The sequence below is a fragment of the Macrosteles quadrilineatus genome, unplaced genomic scaffold (assembly GCF_028750875.1).
Source record: "Macrosteles quadrilineatus isolate MER2022 unplaced genomic scaffold, UCM_ALF_1.0 Scaffold_3__2_contigs__length_128488019, whole genome shotgun sequence".
Taxonomy (NCBI): domain Eukaryota; kingdom Metazoa; phylum Arthropoda; class Insecta; order Hemiptera; family Cicadellidae; genus Macrosteles; species Macrosteles quadrilineatus.
The window spans coordinates 108,775,492-108,793,324 of record NW_026542596.1 but is presented as its reverse complement, the minus strand read 5'-3'; the positions used below and the strand labels follow the sequence as shown (position 1 = coordinate 108,793,324).

Sequence of the window (17,833 nt, the reverse complement as noted above, 5' to 3'; positions counted from 1 at the left end):
ACTTGTCGACGTACTGGTTTTCAGTATTTATCTATTTAATTAAAAAAGACGGTCTAGTGGCAAGACGACCAAGTATCTTGTCGGTCAACTGGTGGCCCCCCTAATTTTGTATCTTCTTCTCATAAGTGTTAATGGGGCATGAATATCCTGAAAATGAGGCAAACAAAAACAAGGGTAGCCAACAAATAGATGACATGTAGTGTTTCTTCATATCTAAATATTACGGGAATCTGTACGTTTCCAACAAAATTGAATCAAAATTTCTTCTTTTGTTAATGAATTTCTTCAGTTGATAACCATAAAACAATGTAAGGTAAGTTAAAAAGAATTTTAGCTATGAATTTGAAATTCATTGCAAAATATTATGTTTTATACAATTTTCCATATAGTTGGCAGCAATGCTGGCTAGGATTTAGGCTGTACAAATGTTGTTTTAAAATACATAATTTTTCCTTATGCCTTTTTTACAAAGGATTTTCATGTTTTGTTCGAGTTATGGCTTTAATCAAATTCTAAAGCCAGTTTGCAAATCTGCACACCTACTGTATATACTACAGGAATGTATCAGGTATACATCTATCAGAACAAAAAAGCCTTACTGGGAACAAACTTTGCAGACGTAGTGTATTGAATGTTATAAATTGTAAATTTAGTTAGCTGTTTTGTTACAGGCAGCCAAAACAGTAGGGATACATCAAATATTTGAAAAACTCAATGCAGGCCAGAAAAATGAGTAAATTTAAGTTTCATTTTAAAATTTGTATTCATATTGCAGATGTTTTAGTTTTTTTTAGAAGTCTGCCCTATGCTATCTGTGTAAAGGGGGGTTTTACATTAAGATGCAAGAATAAAACAGTACAGAGTGCAACAGCCCTGTAGGATAAAAATTTGTTCAAAAGGAGACACAGTTCTATCTTTGATTATCAATACAATTTTCAGTATCCAATAGTCAATGGTTCTACTTTGGGGTACATTTTAAATACAGTAATCTCATTGTATATTCTTAAACACTCTTGACTCTATCTATAACTAGTGATTTGGTCATGGTTCTGTCAAATTACTTTTTCCAGTTTCATTTAAGACTGTTAGTGTTAAGAAAGAACAAACATATGTATACTAAAGTTAAGTTACAAAACAACACTATTCATCATTGACCAATAATCTACAAAATTGACCACAGGGAGATCTTGTCACTGACAAGATTACAAGATTTTAATTTCAAGGACAATCTGCAATTAACATTTGAGCAATGAGATCAACTGCACTTAATCCGTGTTAGCACATTTCAAAAAGATCCGCCAACTAATTAATAAAAGTCTCTTCAACCAATAATTACCCCATCAGAAAAACCTGGGAGCTGCAATGTGTCGTTTTAAAACCTATCCATTCAATTTTGTATGGACTTTTTATGGTTTGGACAGAAATCTGGTACAGAGATGCTGTCAGAGCGAGATGGAAACATTTTTATTAACATTTTCTGTATTACTATGCATTATGAATTAATTGTTTTAGTTGTTTGTAATGGAACTGTCCAAACGCTGGTCTTAATTGTTACTATTTTTATTGTTGATCTTTTTAGATAAACATCATCATTAAATCGATAGCCCAACAAAAAATGACATCTTCTGTCAAAAATGGACCCTGGTAGGGATTGAACCAGTAACCTTCACATTTTACGGCAAGCACTATAATCACTATACAATCCACAGTAATATCAAAGTCTCAAGTAAGAAATTGTTAAAAACACAAATAACTATCAAATTGAAAAAAAGATTTTTGTGATTTTTGATATGGTTTGATTTGAACAATCTCAGATCTCAAGAATTTGGTCTCCTAATGTATGAACCAAAACAAAGCAATTGACAGGAGTCTGAGGTAAAAAAACATGATAAAAATACAATCGAGTGTTGGATTCAAACAAATATTTTACTCGTAACCTTTTTCACAAACTACATCCACACAATTTAATGCTGCAGATCATTAACGCATTTATCATAATACAAATTCCCATGTAGAAGGAGACATTACTAAATGGGGTTTCAAATACAATATAAGTTTTACTATCATAAACCATTATCAACATGATTTGACCCCGCAATACAGATCAGCCTCGTAGCTTTGTAACTGCAGGAGTTCCCCAGGGTTGTTCATCAGATCCACCACGTGGCTAGGTCTTAGCAGACTGTCGGGGTAGGCGGGGCGTGGAGCGGGGGGAAGATGGGGCAAACACACCTCCACCCAGCCCCGCTGCCACCCCCTTACCAGACTACACGGCAGACCTACCCTGTCAGCCAACACCTTGAACAGGAGCGCTCTCTCTAGGTGAAGACCTACTCGGAGGTGGCCCACGGGGATGATGTTGTCCACTAGCTCAACCTAGATGACGGATGAAATATACAAATAAATAAATCCATTAAACAAGTTAAGTGGTATGAATGAGGGATGAGGGTGAAATGGTGTGTGAACATGTAATGCAAGAATTGCCCTTGACCTCCTATCAGACACGCTAGAACTACAAGAAGTACAAGAAAAACCTCATACTCATCGGTGACATAAATATCGACAGGCTCACCCAAGATTCCAAAAACACCATGCTGGAAGAAGAGTTAACCACACAAAACATCTGGAGATTTCCTCTAGACGCCACCAGAATAACCCATGACACAGCCACTTCAATAGACTGTATATGCTCAAACATACCATATGCGTATATTACTGGACAAGTTGTGCATACTGGTCTATCTGACCACACTGCGCAGCTATGCCTGCTGAAAACACACCAAGAAGACACTTCCCAAAGATTTGTAATGAAAAGAAGCCTAAACAACACAAACCTAAACAATCTAAAGGCTCACCTCCATCTACAAAATTGGGAACATGTTTACTCTTCACCGAATCTTGAAACCTCCTACAACAAATTTCATAATATTCTTCAAACAGCACTGGATTATACATGCCCATTAAAGAAAACTAAAATTAGTACAAACAAAAAACAAATGAAGTACTACGATCCTGAAGCAAAATACCTTAAAGAGAACTTTTTAAAAGCTCTGCAAAAATTTGAGTTAACAAACAGAAATGAAGACAAATTAGAAATGATTAATAGAAAAAGGATATACGACATGAAACTAAGAAACCTAAAAATGTCCTCAACAGCTAGCTTCATAGAACAAGCTGACAACAAACCAAAAGCACTATGGCAAGTTATAAACAAGGAAAGAAAAGGAAAATGTGAAGAGAAAACCCTTACAGAATTAGAAATAAATGGCAAACTCACAAACGACACAAAAGAAATGGCCGAACACTTCAACACATTCTTCTCAAATATAGCAGAAAATACCCTTGACCAAAACAGAGCAATCGTTATAGACCCTGAAACAGTGCTGAATGGAGAGGAACCAGTCTGCCCAATACACCTTACCCTAACTTCAACATCCTATAAAGAAGTTAAAACGATAATAAACTCCCTAAAAGCCAAAACATCAAGTGGAATAGATGAGTTTTCCTCTAAGATGATAAAGCACTGCTCTCAAGAACTCATCTCTCCTCTGGTTTATCTTATAAATAAATCATTTAAAGAAGGCAAATTCCCATCCGCCATAAAAGTCAGTAAAATATACCCCAAACATAAAAAAGGACCAACTGAAAATGCTCAAAACTACAGGCCCATCTCTCTCATCTCCAGTTTCTCTAAAATCATAGAAAAAATTGCTCTGGCTAGATTAATGGCACATCTTAATCATAACAAACTCTTAACTGACAGCCAACATGGCTTTCGGAAGAATAAATCTACATCCTCAGCTATAACAGCACTAATTGAGTACGTCCTAGACCAGATAGAAAACGAACAATACATTTCCGCCATCTTCCTTGATTACAGTAAAGCTTTTGACTGCCTGGGCCACGACCTGATCTGCAAGAAACTCGAAAGACTCGGTATAAGAAACTCTGCGCTAGAATGGTTCAAAAGCTACCTAACGGGACGTTCACAAGTTGTGGAACTGAAAAACTCATCAAATGAAGTCACAGAAAGTTTCAAATCTTCAAAAAGCAAGCAGACGAGAGGAGTTCCACAAGGCTCTGTATTAGGCCCGATTCTATTCATCTTATTGACTAATGACTTCCCCAAACAAATTGAGAGTGAAAATGCTGTTGCAATCATGTATGCAGATGACACAACCATTTTGATCAAGGACAACACAGCCCAAAACCTTTACCTTAATTCAAAATCGATCCTAAATAAAGCTATCCTCTACTCAAAGAACAATGACTTAGCAATAAACCCCACAAAAACTACAACTCTGAATTTCAGTAAGAAAAAAGACATAGTCCCTCAATTAGAGGATGTAACAATAGAAAACCACACAAAATTTCTCGGTGTTATCCTTGATAACAAACTAACATGGAAAGAGCACATCAACCACTTAAGCAAAAAAATCAGTACTGGAATATATGTCGTCAGAAGAATAAACTACATAGGCGGACTCTCCGTGGCCAAAACAGCTTACTTCGCACTGGTAGAGTCGCATCTTAGATATGGCTTGACAGTGTGGGGAGGAACTTCAACAAAAAATATGAATCGAATTCTTGTCCTTCAAAAGAAAGCCATAAGAGCCCTCGCCAACCTTGTCCCACCACAGACTTGCAGACTAGCATTCGCAAACCTAGGAATCCTCACAGTGGTGTCTCTCTACATACTTGAATCTATAAAGTATGTGAATGAAATAAACCCCCCAAGAAACCAAGACCTGCACCACTACAACACCCGTCATGGCTCCAAATTTGCACTACCAGTTCACCGAACAACTCTTTGGGAGAAAAAACCTTCCTACACCGGCTGCAAGCTGAGGAACCATCTACCTGACTACCTGAGAGACCTGACTGGCAACAAGCTACACCAGGAGTTGAAGAAGTGGCTAATCGCAAGACCCTTCTACTCAATAAAGGAATTTTATGAAAATTAACATGTACAATTCACTATTGTATTGACACTATTGTAATTCTTGACGAATTAACAATAAAGAATATTGTATTGTATTGTATTGTATTGTAATTAGTCATGACTGATCATGTGCCAAATCCTTTATTAAATATTTTTGTGTCCCTGTTTTTGTGTTTGCTTGTGTTTGTGTCTTCTCAACCCCAGCTATGAAAAAGATAAAAAAAATTTACACTTAAAAATGGGTCATTAGGTAGGAAACTAGTGGTCATCTAACGGAAATTACAGAATAATGTTATCAGCACAACAAGTATTTTAATTTGATTAATAGAAAATTGTTTTATTTCCTAGGACGCTAGGCTCGAGCCGGAATTGTTTTACACATTACTTCAGGCTAGACCTAGGGCTACGGCATTATCACTTAGATAAAATCCATTGGTGATTTGGCGGGATTTGAACCCGGGACCCCAGGAACCAAAGGCCCACGCTCTAACCACTAGACCCAGCTCACTCCTCGTTATTACTAGAACAATAACGTAAATAATCCCTCAAACTTTTACTCAACATTAATGCTGTTGATTTCACTCAGAAAAAACTTTATTAGAGGAATAGGACGTTAATTCCAAATTTAAAGCCCTGTAATGTGTTAAAGGTTGAAGCTAATTTAGTATTTTGAAAATTATACGATATAATAATAGATTCATACTTAGCAGACATACCCAAGACAGACAGAGTCTGACTCTATTTTTGAAGTCTAATCACAGAGAATGTAAGGTACAAAGGAATCAAGTTTATGGGACAGCTGTGTGCTTTCAGCTCTGGTATTTTGGGGCGGAAATATACCTGAGACAAGCAAGGAAGAGCCCGAACGGCGAGCAGTGTGCGGAAAGTCCTATCTTACAGGGCACAGGGTCTTGCTCCACCCTGAATGTTGTAGTACATGAGGGCGAGGAGAGCGGTGTGGGACTTTGCCCTACGTGTACCGTTGAATGTTTCCTCTGTACCTTACTTCTCTGTGGTCTAATTCAGAGGATTGCCTCTAAGCTGATTACACAGAAAACAACTCAGTGCTTTTGACTTAAAATCAACATAAAAAAAATTACTATAAGCTCATTGATGTGCAAGTCAAGCATATGGTTGGAGCACACTTCCTTTTCTTCCATTCCACTCATCTGTTTTGCTACAAACTGTCCAATAACGCGTGATTTTCCTCGTATGGTGTCCTCATCTAACGCATGATGGTGTCTGAAAGATACAATTATTTATTAATTTTTAGTGAATAAATACTAGCTGGGAACATTGAGTATAATGGAATACCATAGAGTTGAATTAAGTCTATTAAATCTCTCAAAGGAAATTTCTCTTGCTTTCATAGTTAAGTATTGGTGAAAGCTTTTAGCTATATAAGAATTTTCCTAACCTAGCTTTTGTTTGTAAATGAACCTTACTGTTAGAAGATGAGTGAAATGGATAATGATTAATATTGTTCGTAACCTCCTGTATATTGTCGGGTCAGGTAAAATCTTGTACGTTACACGTTACGCAAGAGCGTGTTTACATCACTTAGGTAAATTATGCAACTCGCTTCCGCTCGTTGCACAACCTTCACCTGCGTGATGTAAAAACGCTCTTACTACACTTGTAAGGTAAATAGCTATTATATACTTTAAAATATTGAATGGATTTTATTGGAGGTTAGTTTTTTCATCCAGAGAAAGCTACTGACCTTTTTCTTTTCCAAATAGGTAAATCAGTCTCTATGATATCCAAAATTTAACTCTCAGTCTTAGATTCCCAAAATTAGACATTTAACCTTAAAAACCTAACCCTTTAGATCCTAAAATATTGCACCAAACCTTTGACTCCCAGACCCTAAACATCCAAAACAATCCACTTGCTCTTCCTTGAGCTTAACAGCTCAATCTCTTCTTTTTGACATACAATCTATATAACCCTACTTACTTTTTGGTAGGTTCTGTGGAAAATCCATTTTGTTGTAAGGTTTCTTTTAACGAATCGACGTAGTTGAGTAGATATTGATCTGGAGAAAGGATCTTTTCTCGATTAAACGAGACCACAGAGGATCTTACACTGCTTCTTCTGCTTTTCTCTGAATGGTTGAGGGATTCCTTTTTAGATACAGAGGTTTTCACTAATAATTGTGGACCTTAAAACAAAAATAATTCATCTTTTTATAGCGTAAAACAAAACAGTTGATGAAATGTTGATTTCCATTATTGAAATGTTTAGAGAGCCTGGTTAAATTTAATTTGCTAGTTTTGAATAATCAAATGTTCAAGTAAAAACAAGTTTATTACAGATGTACCTGTAGCAATTACAAAAAAACAATCCAAGTATGAAGTTTTAATTCTGAGCTTATTTTCTTTGGAATATTAAATAAGCTACATAGTAGATTAAATAAATAAATAAATATTCATTATAATTTTCCTTACCTACCCCGAAGAGCAAAAAGAAACTTTCAAACTAAACAAACACCAAGACTGAAGACAATTGCACTTCAGGCATTTACATATTCTCAATAAATCAACCAACGTATGTTAAGTTATAATTTATTTTAAACTAGTGTACATGTTGCTCGAAATCGAGCAATTGCAAAGAAGTACAGGATTTATTTATAAACCAATAACTTGTTTAAAAGCAAATAACAGTCATAATTTCCGATGATTTTAAAAGAGTCAACTAAAAGATTATTAACTAATGGAAATACTCACAATTTACTTAACAGTCCTATTTCAATTTATAGGGTTTATTTTTAACAATCAAACTGCCTATGGACGGGAAAAGGTAATCTTGCAATTTAAGTCAACGTAAAAAGGCTGTCAGCTTTTATAAAGTACCGTACCTAAGTTATTTAGCCAATTTGTAGACAATAACGTGTAGGCTACTTTAAACTCTACTCAAAAACTGGCAGAACTCTGAAATGGTGTTATTTATCACATGCTTACTCATATGCCAAATCCTTAAAATACAAATTTTATCATTTATATCATTAAACACAAACCAATATCCAACAACATAGATCATTTACACATTGACTGTTTACAATTAACATGTGTTCTTCTTCTCACTTTTAAATTTTGCTTCGCAACGGGAAAAATCTGTTTCATAATCATTGAAAATATATTTATAATAAATAATCTATCATAAAGTTTAAGATTAAATAAACCTACCACATAGTTATTTTATTTTTCTAGATCAGCTGTCTGAAATTGTAAAATAGGCATTTGACAGTTCTGGTTGTTTACATTTAAATGTCAAAGCAAATGTAAACATGGTGAATTTTCTCATGCTTCCATGGAGACCAATTATTAATATTTAATTTCTGACAACAGCTGGAGTTTCAAAACAATCTTTGTTTCCCATGTTAATCTTATGGAGAAATACGAAACTTTAAAGGGCCCCAGGGCCTCACTCTCTAATTATTTACCTAAAAAGAAAGTTTCCTGCACAACTTCACGTTACGCTCTTTCCAATGACACCAAAAACATGTCAATCGGTTCAGTAGTTTCGGAGGAGTAATTGTCACAAAAATCTTGCTTGCGTATTAAATAAGTACGAGAGGTGGTCCAGTGGTCGAAACTCGACCAAAAATATGTAATGTACTCACTTTTCTATTTTCACCCCACACTGTAAATAAAACATGTGATTGGAGTTTCTTCCATTTGTTTTGATTTTCTGTTTATATTTCGTTGTTATTTCGTCACCAGCATGGCAACGCATAAGATCCATGTTAATATTTTCAAATTTTTAAACTCATTTTTTGTGCTTATCTTTGAGCCTATTTAATTTTATAAAGGGATTCTGCACACCTACAGGAAAATTGCTTTCTAACGGTATGCGCAGATTTACCCCACGATGCACAAAAGCTGAGAAAAAAGGTTTTAAAGAAACATGCTTGCCTATTAATATATAGATAGATAGATTTAATTACCTTCTTGTCTATTAAGATTTCCAAAGTTAGCCAAATAAAGAGTCCACATTGGACAGCACTTGTCTGATACCAAGTCTTCCAAGATTGGAAACATGTTGTTATCGAGCTGTTGGCGAGTTAGCGAGACTCGAGTGATGTAGAAACAATCTCCTGTTACGTCTGTCATGTCAAGTCGTCCTGTGAATGCGAACTTGATTGGAGGAAAATGGTTGAAAACCATTTCCAGAGCCATTTCCCAGGCTGGGCAATCGTATCTGAGACTTCGTTGTGACAACAACCTGTGGAAAATGGTTCATATTCCGTTTATGCAGTTAATGAAACAGTTGATCTTAGTCAGTAACAAAGCTACACAATCATCTCACAACATTATCCACTCATACTTCACTTGTGGATTTAAAATACACACCTAGGTGGCGTCCCCATCTCAACTAATTGATAATTTAACTCTCCATCTCATACAAAGATTATCCATGCCCAAAAACCTTACCTTATCCTCAGCCATAAACTGGTAATGGTAATGTACTTTAATAGCGGTTGATACCTTAGACAGAATCAACCCACACAGAATCTAATTCCATAACGCTATGGGGTAGTACTTTTTGGGAGGAGACTAATCATCACACAGAGGAGTCACATAGAAAAGTTGTGAATGAAGTAAAATAACTGTCTCAGAACTAGTTTGCTTAGCAGGAGTTCAGGAGACCTTAATTTACGGATAAGCCTTGTAATTAACTATGATCAGATGTACTTAGGATTCATACCAGTTCAAAACTCCAAGCCGCAGCAGAGTGGGTGTAAACCGTTTGTCTCCCGAAACACAAAGATGTACAAAAGTAGCTGCAGACTGTAGCAACTGAATGTTGTTGTGATGTTTGGTGATGCTGTACCACACCACAGACAGACTGTCTAGGTTGTGTAACAGGTCCTGTGTCCGTAACTCACTCAGTAGACTACACAACGTCTCACACACAGCTAGCTTCAACACTGACGTGTCTTGGGGATAGTCCTGACACAGAGATTATACTTAATTAAATCCATACAAGCTGTAGTTCCTGTACAACTTTTTAAAAGTAAAGTTTATAACCAATCCAAAGTTTATTCTGAAGGACAATATGCCTGTCCTCTTGTCTAATACTTATTGAAAAAGTGAACTGTACAAGTGGTCAATGAATTTAGTGATCACGACCACTCAGTCAAACTTATTCTGAGAATCAATCTGAAAACCAACTTTTTCAGTTTAAAAAATTAAAAGGCAACTATAATGAGCTCAACTAACTTATGTGTCAAAGATTTGCTTTGATTTGCTATTGACAGTCAGTGGTTATAATCAAAAACATAACTCTTCTCAGAGAATTTATGATTGCAGTTATGTCTTAAGTCAGTGGCGTAAGTACAATAGGCAGCGCCCCCCCCCCTCAAAACATGTGGATGGTGCCCCCCTACCAAAACATCACCACATATGTTTTACTCGATTATCACAGCAAAAGCAGTGATCGCAGTAAAATCCAAAAACTCTTGCGGAAATTTTGTACTGTCTCCATTGAAAATCATCATCGTTTACCGTGATTGTGGCAACATCTTGTACATCATCCGTGGTCTTGTAGACATCATCTCCGTCTATCGCGGTCACGGAAACGACATAATCTTTTTTGGCGGTTGTGGCAAAATCATGAATGTATTCTTCGTTCTTGAAGACATCATCCTTGTCTCCCGCGGCTTAAGAAACGTCACCTTGGGCGGTGATAATCGGATCTTTGCGCCCCCTGGACCTCGGCGCTCCCCGTACTGCGGGGGTTGTGGGGGTTGCGGGGGTGTTATTTATGCCACTGTTTTAAGTTGGTGGAAACACAATGGATTTTGAAAATTGTCCATTTGTATTGTTAGGTTCTTTATGGCAAAAAAATATTGTCCAAAATATGTTCACCGCACTCCTATGCTAATCATGTTGGTAATCATCTGGTAAACACCTATTTTCCAGACGAGTACCGTAACGTAACATACAATTTCATAATACATGACTGTTAACATTGGGACTTTACCTTGAAGCAATGCAGGAGGCTGGATATCAAGTTCTCGTTTATTATTTTCTCTCGTAGATCTGCATAACCTGCCAGTGTAGTAACACAGTTAGCTGCTGTCACTGCTGCTTGCAGCGACACGTTTTCATCAAACTCATTTAGGAGTTTCTCAATAAAACCCTGAAAAACATGAAAAGAAAAAATAATTTTAATTTGAAATACTTTTTCATTATATGTCATCTCCTGCATATACTAAACCACCAAGAATAAACTAATACATTTGGTAACAAAAAAATATTGAATGTATAAACAATTTTGTTACACAAATTTTCTTTGTAAAATTTCTACGTTGTATATAGCAGCTTAAGTCAGTACAAGTTTCAAATCATCACAAAATAAAATTTTTCTCAGCTTTTCAGTTTTTATTATTTATGGTTAGAAAATTATTTAAATTTAGAAGTCAGTTCTCAAAATTTAGGTGGTTTAAGGAGAAGTTTTCCTGGGTTCCCTGCAATTTTTTTTAGTTTAATGTATACATCAGGCTATTGTTTCATTGTTAAGGTGAAGTGGAGAGGATGGAATCGCTTCTCCTCAAACCGCCTAAATTTTGTGAACAATGTACGGTATAGGACATTATAATCTATGTTAAATATAATTATTCAACAGTAAGTTTAACGAAACAACGAACATAAACAAAAGCAACTAGTTTGTAATTAAGTAAAAGCTCTACAAACACAAACCAAACAATTTAAATAGGCCTACCATTTCAAAATGGTCAGCAATGTAAGTACAAGCATCAGAATCTCTTTTCAATATCTCGTAGAGAGTATGGATGGCTGCACCTCGGGCAGGCCAGGATCTGTCTGGTACTGTCAGAATGTTTAACACTTGCTGCACTGTAAGTAGGTCTGCCAACTGGCGCAGAGATGCCAAGTCCTGGCAGAGGTTGGCAACTGTGACACAAGCTGCGGAACACACCACGTCGTCGTGATCCGACAACATCTCCACTAGTCTAGGTATGTAACCGCTGTCCAACAACACCTGTGAAGAAAGTAGCAATGGTGGGCATCAGTGAAAGTCCAGTACAAGAGATTTTGTTCTTTAGGTTTCTAAAAAACATGGGGGATGTAATCTTTTCAAATCAATTAGATTGGATGTATGTATATAACACCGACACCGAGCGGTGTGTGTGGTGAATATTGTACATGGAATGAACGAGTTGATAGTTTTAATTGTTACTGACTAGGAGATCAGCTGTTTCTTTAGTCATGACCATTTACTAAAAGCCCAAAATGATCAAGGACAACTGGGTTTATTTTTTAAATATCAGCTACCGGTACTAATTTTTCTCAGATACTGATCATCCACCTTATTATGTGAGCACTCATATTCATTCAGATTTTTTAAGTTCAAGGAATTTATCTTTCAAGATACCTATTTTTTGTATTCACAGTAGTCCTGGAATCAGCTGTGTTTTTGTTACCAAATACACGTTCTGAGATGTGAGCTTATAGTTGGTTCTATCAAAATAGTCAAGTACCTACACTTTTTCTCCAGACTTTTAAGATTACGCTCGTCAAAATAAAACAACAAAAAACTTAATTTCTAATTTAACCTAATTTATAATAAAAACTTATTTCTATAACTTAACCAAACAGACTATTGGAGAGGTAGCCATAAAAAAAAAAAAAAAAAAAAAAAAATACTGTAGGTAAATCGTTACGGTTCAGGTTGGATGAGTGAATTTTGGACTTGAACAAATGTCAATAAACACTAAGATTAAAGTAGACAGATGCGCCACTCAAAAATCTCACCATCTACATTCTACACTCATTTACATTCATACTTGGCTTAAAATACCTACCTTCGTATGGTCACCATTTCAGTGAAAAGTATTAAAGTATTCAAGTATTTGCTATTATTACATTACATTTAGACAATTTTGGATCCCAACCATTGTTGCTACGGAACAATATGGTAATAACTATCACCATTGATAAAACTCTCCTATAAAACCTTACTTTTCTCCCCAAAGGTGTTTCTGCAATTTTCGACAAAACTTCAACAGCTCCTTTCTTCAGCTGGGGGTCCTTAGCCAAGTCAACGTAAGCAATCAGCTGCATTACGCCATCTTTGAGGAAGGTTTGTGCTATGCTTGTATCGTTGTAAATATTAGCCAACACATCCAACGCTTTACCATGAATGTCTTTCCACTCGTAGTTCTAAAAAAAGATTGTAGTATTAATTTTGTCTCATGTTGTCTAGTAGCCTCTGGATCACTAAATTTAAGCTAAATGGATTTTCAAGTGGTCAAGTGGTCCTGGTACACTCTACTCAGAGTTCTGGAGTCCATCGGTGTGACAAAAACACCAAAAGTCATCTATCCAATTAGGTTATATACGTCGTTACCAATGTAGAACACATACACAAATACACGACAAAAATATGATTAACGAATATAATACTGAAAACTGGCCAGTGTTATCATGGGAGACACAAGTGGCGACACCGTAAGATGAGTCCATGACTCATTCAACATTTATTTAGACTTATAGCCACAATGTTTAGTGGCTTCAAAAATTCTTATCATGTATTTTAACACTTCTTTCCATTTTTTAACACTACAACTTTATAAACACATTATTAAGTGCGTTACAAATGTTTCTGAACTTTTAAGGACCAAATTACATACTTTGACTATTGCCAAAAGCTTCACCACTCCTCCAGCATCTTGAAACTGTTTAGGGATTGGGTTCAGCTTGGTTTGTTCCGTGAGACGATGCAATATATCCAAAGTGGTATTTTGAATAGCAACATATTCGCTTGACAAAAGGTTAACAAATGGCTTGACTGAAAAGCTGCTATCTTCAGTGAGCACTGTTTTATCATTCGGCTCAACTATAATATTTTGTATGATCTGTAAGGAATAAAGTAAAAAATGAAATAAAGTAAATCTGTTGGAAAAAAAGTCAATATAGAAGCACAGACTAACTGCAAGAAAGATAATCAGTATTAAAATATTATCTGTAAGGAACAAAATTAAATCATTAGGCAACACATTAAAATACCAGATAGACAATTAAATATCAAAAGGAAATGATAGGTCTTAGAGGCAAGTAGTGTCCGTGGATTAAAGATTTCCCTTCAAAAAATATGTGTAGGGTAGTAAAATATTTTGTTTCTGTTTGATAAACTAAAAAAATCATACACAAATTTATAGGCTACAAATTTACCTTTAAACAGTTATATTGTACATCGGGATCTGGTGACGACAGTAAAGGGATCAAAATGTTGATCATATTTGTCTCAATAAGCTGATCATATCCATGCCTTGTCTTAGTTAGTTCTGCAACTACGGATGCACTAAATTCTTTGACAAAAGAATCATTTACCTGAAAAGAATTTAAAGTGTTAATGAGTGAATTTAGAATCACTATAAAAACTTAAAAGAAAACAAATGCAATTCGGCTATGTTTTTTAGCTATAGAAATCTAAAAACACTTACAGTATGATCCTAGCAATGTTCATCCTAAATGTTACACACAAAAGTGATACCTACATTTTTTGTACAATTTGTTTACTAATTTTGAATACAGAGTAAGTGTATCAAGGGGGGAGATGTTCTGTGTATCTCAAGATTGTTGTTTTACAATAATTGTAATTATTACGTGTACGGTACTTAAATTAAATATTAGTTCCGGGTAAACTGGCAGATTTAAAATTCAGATGTATAAACTTACCTTATGTAAGAGATTTAACATATTCAAAAGTAACCCATCAAATTCTTCTAACAATTGGTTAACAATGGCTTGGTTAAAGCAGAGTTCTGATAACAGCTTGGTTGAAAATCTTTGGATATAGAGATTAGAGTGTTCCAATAATGGTGTAAGTGATTTCAAAACTCCCTCTTCATGTAGTACCTTAGCATTTTGTTCAAGTTTACCAGCAAACTTATCTAGAGATGATAATGCCTAAAAAGTAAAAATAACTGAAGTTACGTTAAAATAGGTAGTGAATATTTTACATTTGAAAGTTTTGCAATTGCATTTTATATTTATTCTTCAAAATACAAATTTACTTGTTATTCAAGACGAAAGAATAAAATGATAGATCCTAGGTCAAAGTTTAGGGTAAACATTGGAGATTTTGATCCAATACATTTTATCAAGTCATGCTTGCTTTTCATCTACCACATAGAATATTCACTAATTTTATTAGAGGGTTTTATGATCACAATTCAAAGAAAATGGCTGAAAACTGTCAGAGTCAAGCAGAAGGTGCACCAGTATTGTTGTTTGTTAAAAGTGGACTGTTAGATTTAATAAAAGGAGTTGCCTTTACAGGCAAAAGACACCAACATAGATCAGGGTTTGTGTCCATCTCTATAATGTACAGTGTGCTATTCATAGTTCATGTATCTGAGCTAGGAGAGAGCTTGGAGGAAGAGGAAAAATACAGTGAACATCTCTGATGTATGCAGTGAGTTGCATTTCAAGTCAGGCTATTTTGCTACTTTTTGTACCCATCCTATTCGTGTGTGTGTTTACCAAAACTTATGTGTAGATGAGAGAAAATATATTTTTACAGTAAGCATAACTAAGCTAAAAGTATCCCTAGGCTTATGGGTCCAACTTAAGTCAGTCTACAGTACCTTCAGCAGAACCATATCTTCTTTGCTTTCAAGTAACAGAATCATTGTCTGAGGAGTTTCTATATCAACAGAAGTTGTTTCAAAACAGGTTTTTGCAGCCAACTCCCTGTCTTCGTGTTTTTTAAACGAAATTAAGTTTTTGTTAACCATGTCAAAGTTCACTGTTTTGTTTTTCTTGTTTACTTTAACAAATATTTTTGTGGAACATATGGTTTAGGAATTAAAAATAAGAACAATACAAAATAATAAGACGTTTGATTATCACAGATGGAAATATGTTTTATGGTTTGAGAAATATGTTTTTTTATTTTAATTTTTTACTAAACAGAAATAAAGTCTTAATTATTCTAATTTATTTCTAAGAAACACAACTGTTTGCGTCACACTAACTATTATAAATAATCAAAGCTAATTTAATGAACAGAATTTAAACAAATTCTTGAATAAGTTGTAGACAAATTTAATATAACGTCGCTAAAGACTTTCTACAATTAGATAAAATAAATACTTTGGGTAAAACATTCAAATAAAACAATTTTCACAGGAAGTATAAAACTCTTTTTATTCATGTATAAATATGGAATCAAAGGCACAATTATTGCACTATTACATCAAACATTTGTAAATATTTCACTAAAAGCAAAATAGAATAAAATATTATGTATATCTCTTTAAAAGTAAATCAGTTAAAACTAGTCATTAAGTTTTACAAGACACTCATTTTGATTCTCTTGATTGGTCTGGGCATTTTGTACATTTTTACAGCTTAGCATTTTTACTTTTACAGCTAAAAATAAATTTTACTGTGTAACTGTATATTGAAAAGCAAGGTAAAAAAATCATTAATGAAAAATAACTCAACACTATTTGAATAAAATAAATGTACTACCGAACAATGACTTTGTACTGCTTGCAAAATTGACTCCATTGCTTTGCAATGATTAGTCGTACATTGATGTTTTCAAACAGCTAATACTCTTCATTTAAGTCTATTTGAAATACGCAAGTAAAATAGTCTTACATAAAAAAACTTAATAAATAAAATACCAGGCTTAAACAGAACAGTAAAAAAAAATTATGTAATTAATTAATTGTCAAATATTTGTTCTAATAGGCCTAAAACCTCCTTGAAACCTACAAATATTTTAAACTAGCAAACAAAATAAGTTTTTATTTAAATATTAATTCTCTGAATGAAAAGTAAAACTATTTTAACAGGTATTCAAATCTAAAAAAGTATCAAAGTTTTAATTTCATGAACAAGCTATGTATTATTATGTATGATAATAATTATAAAAGTTTTAAAATAGATTTAATTGATAATACATATATTTAAAATTTTTGCTTTTCAACAACAAAATTAATACAGGAGAGTAATTAAAAAATATAATCTATTAAGAGATGGAATGTGTAAATTATATCAACAGCCTTCACTGAAAAATACTATAGAGATCAATTTCAATTTATACTATACATGGAATGTTAAAGATAAACTTCAAACTATTAAAACTTAAATTAAGTAATGCCCTGGGAGGCTAATCTTCAACAATGGACGGCATGTCATTTCATTACAACTAATTAAGAACAAACCAATGTTTTTCATAGGAATATAAAGTCATTGACTTGGCATTCTGAAGGAGATATTTACTCAGGGGAGGTATAGATGAGCTTAGGATGACAGCTGTGGGCTTCTCATTAGCTGAGGGAACACCATTACGTAACAATACGGTTTGCAGCCATCGTCGAGCGTGCCGGGCTGATGTGCTGAGAGTCCCAGGTTCGAATCCCGCTGGTGGCACTAACTTTTGACCAAGATTTTTTCATTATCAGCAAGTTTGGTTGGTTTGGTTCGGTTATGACAGTTTAATTTTATTATTAAGTCATTATAAAATTTTAATTGAGCAATCACTAGTTTTATTTAATGAACAGAATTATTTTTGATATTAATAAACTTTTTCTATATTATTTCATTATCAGAAAGTTTGGTTAGTTCGGTTAGGTTATGATACTAATTTTATAAAAACCAAATTATAAAATTGAATTTGAGGCATTTATAATTTTATTTTATGGACAGAACTATTTTTGCGATTAGTAAACCTTCATTGCCAAAATGCTCTCTACTACAGCCCTGTTCACGAAGGAATTTTGAACTAATGCCTCAATCGTACCTCCCCTAAGTCAGACCCGAAGGAGACATCCCATTTATATGGACCAGCTGTAACCTGTTTATTTCTTTTATTTCAAGAATACAGTTGAAAGAGTCTATTAATAAG

The 17,833-nt window shown here is 34.5% G+C and overlaps 2 protein-coding genes across 2 annotated transcripts; both read right to left on the bottom strand.

Annotated features, from left to right (window-relative positions):
- Positions 1-1,920: 1,920 nt before the first annotated feature.
- LOC128990123 (armadillo repeat-containing protein 3) lies at positions 1,921-9,163 on the bottom strand. The gene is made up of 4 exons (XM_054412383.1): positions 8,892-9,163; positions 6,902-7,106; positions 6,043-6,184; positions 1,921-2,376 (listed from the first exon to the last, which is right to left on the bottom strand). The coding sequence occupies exons 1-4, from the start codon at positions 9,121-9,123 to the stop codon at positions 2,077-2,079; spliced, it is 879 nt and encodes a 292-aa protein (XP_054268358.1). The 5' UTR covers positions 9,124-9,163; the 3' UTR covers positions 1,921-2,076.
- Positions 9,164-9,639: 476 nt separating this feature from the next.
- Positions 9,640-15,703, bottom strand: LOC128989453 (armadillo repeat-containing protein 3-like). Its single transcript, XM_054411347.1, has 8 exons — positions 15,561-15,703; positions 14,650-14,880; positions 14,143-14,301; positions 13,602-13,826; positions 12,931-13,131; positions 11,672-11,950; positions 10,931-11,089; positions 9,640-9,897 (listed from the first exon to the last, which is right to left on the bottom strand). Exons 1-8 carry the CDS (start codon positions 15,603-15,605, stop codon positions 9,640-9,642), a joined length of 1,557 nt encoding a protein of 518 aa, XP_054267322.1. The 5' UTR covers positions 15,606-15,703.
- Between the last annotated feature and the right edge of the window lie 2,130 nt (positions 15,704-17,833).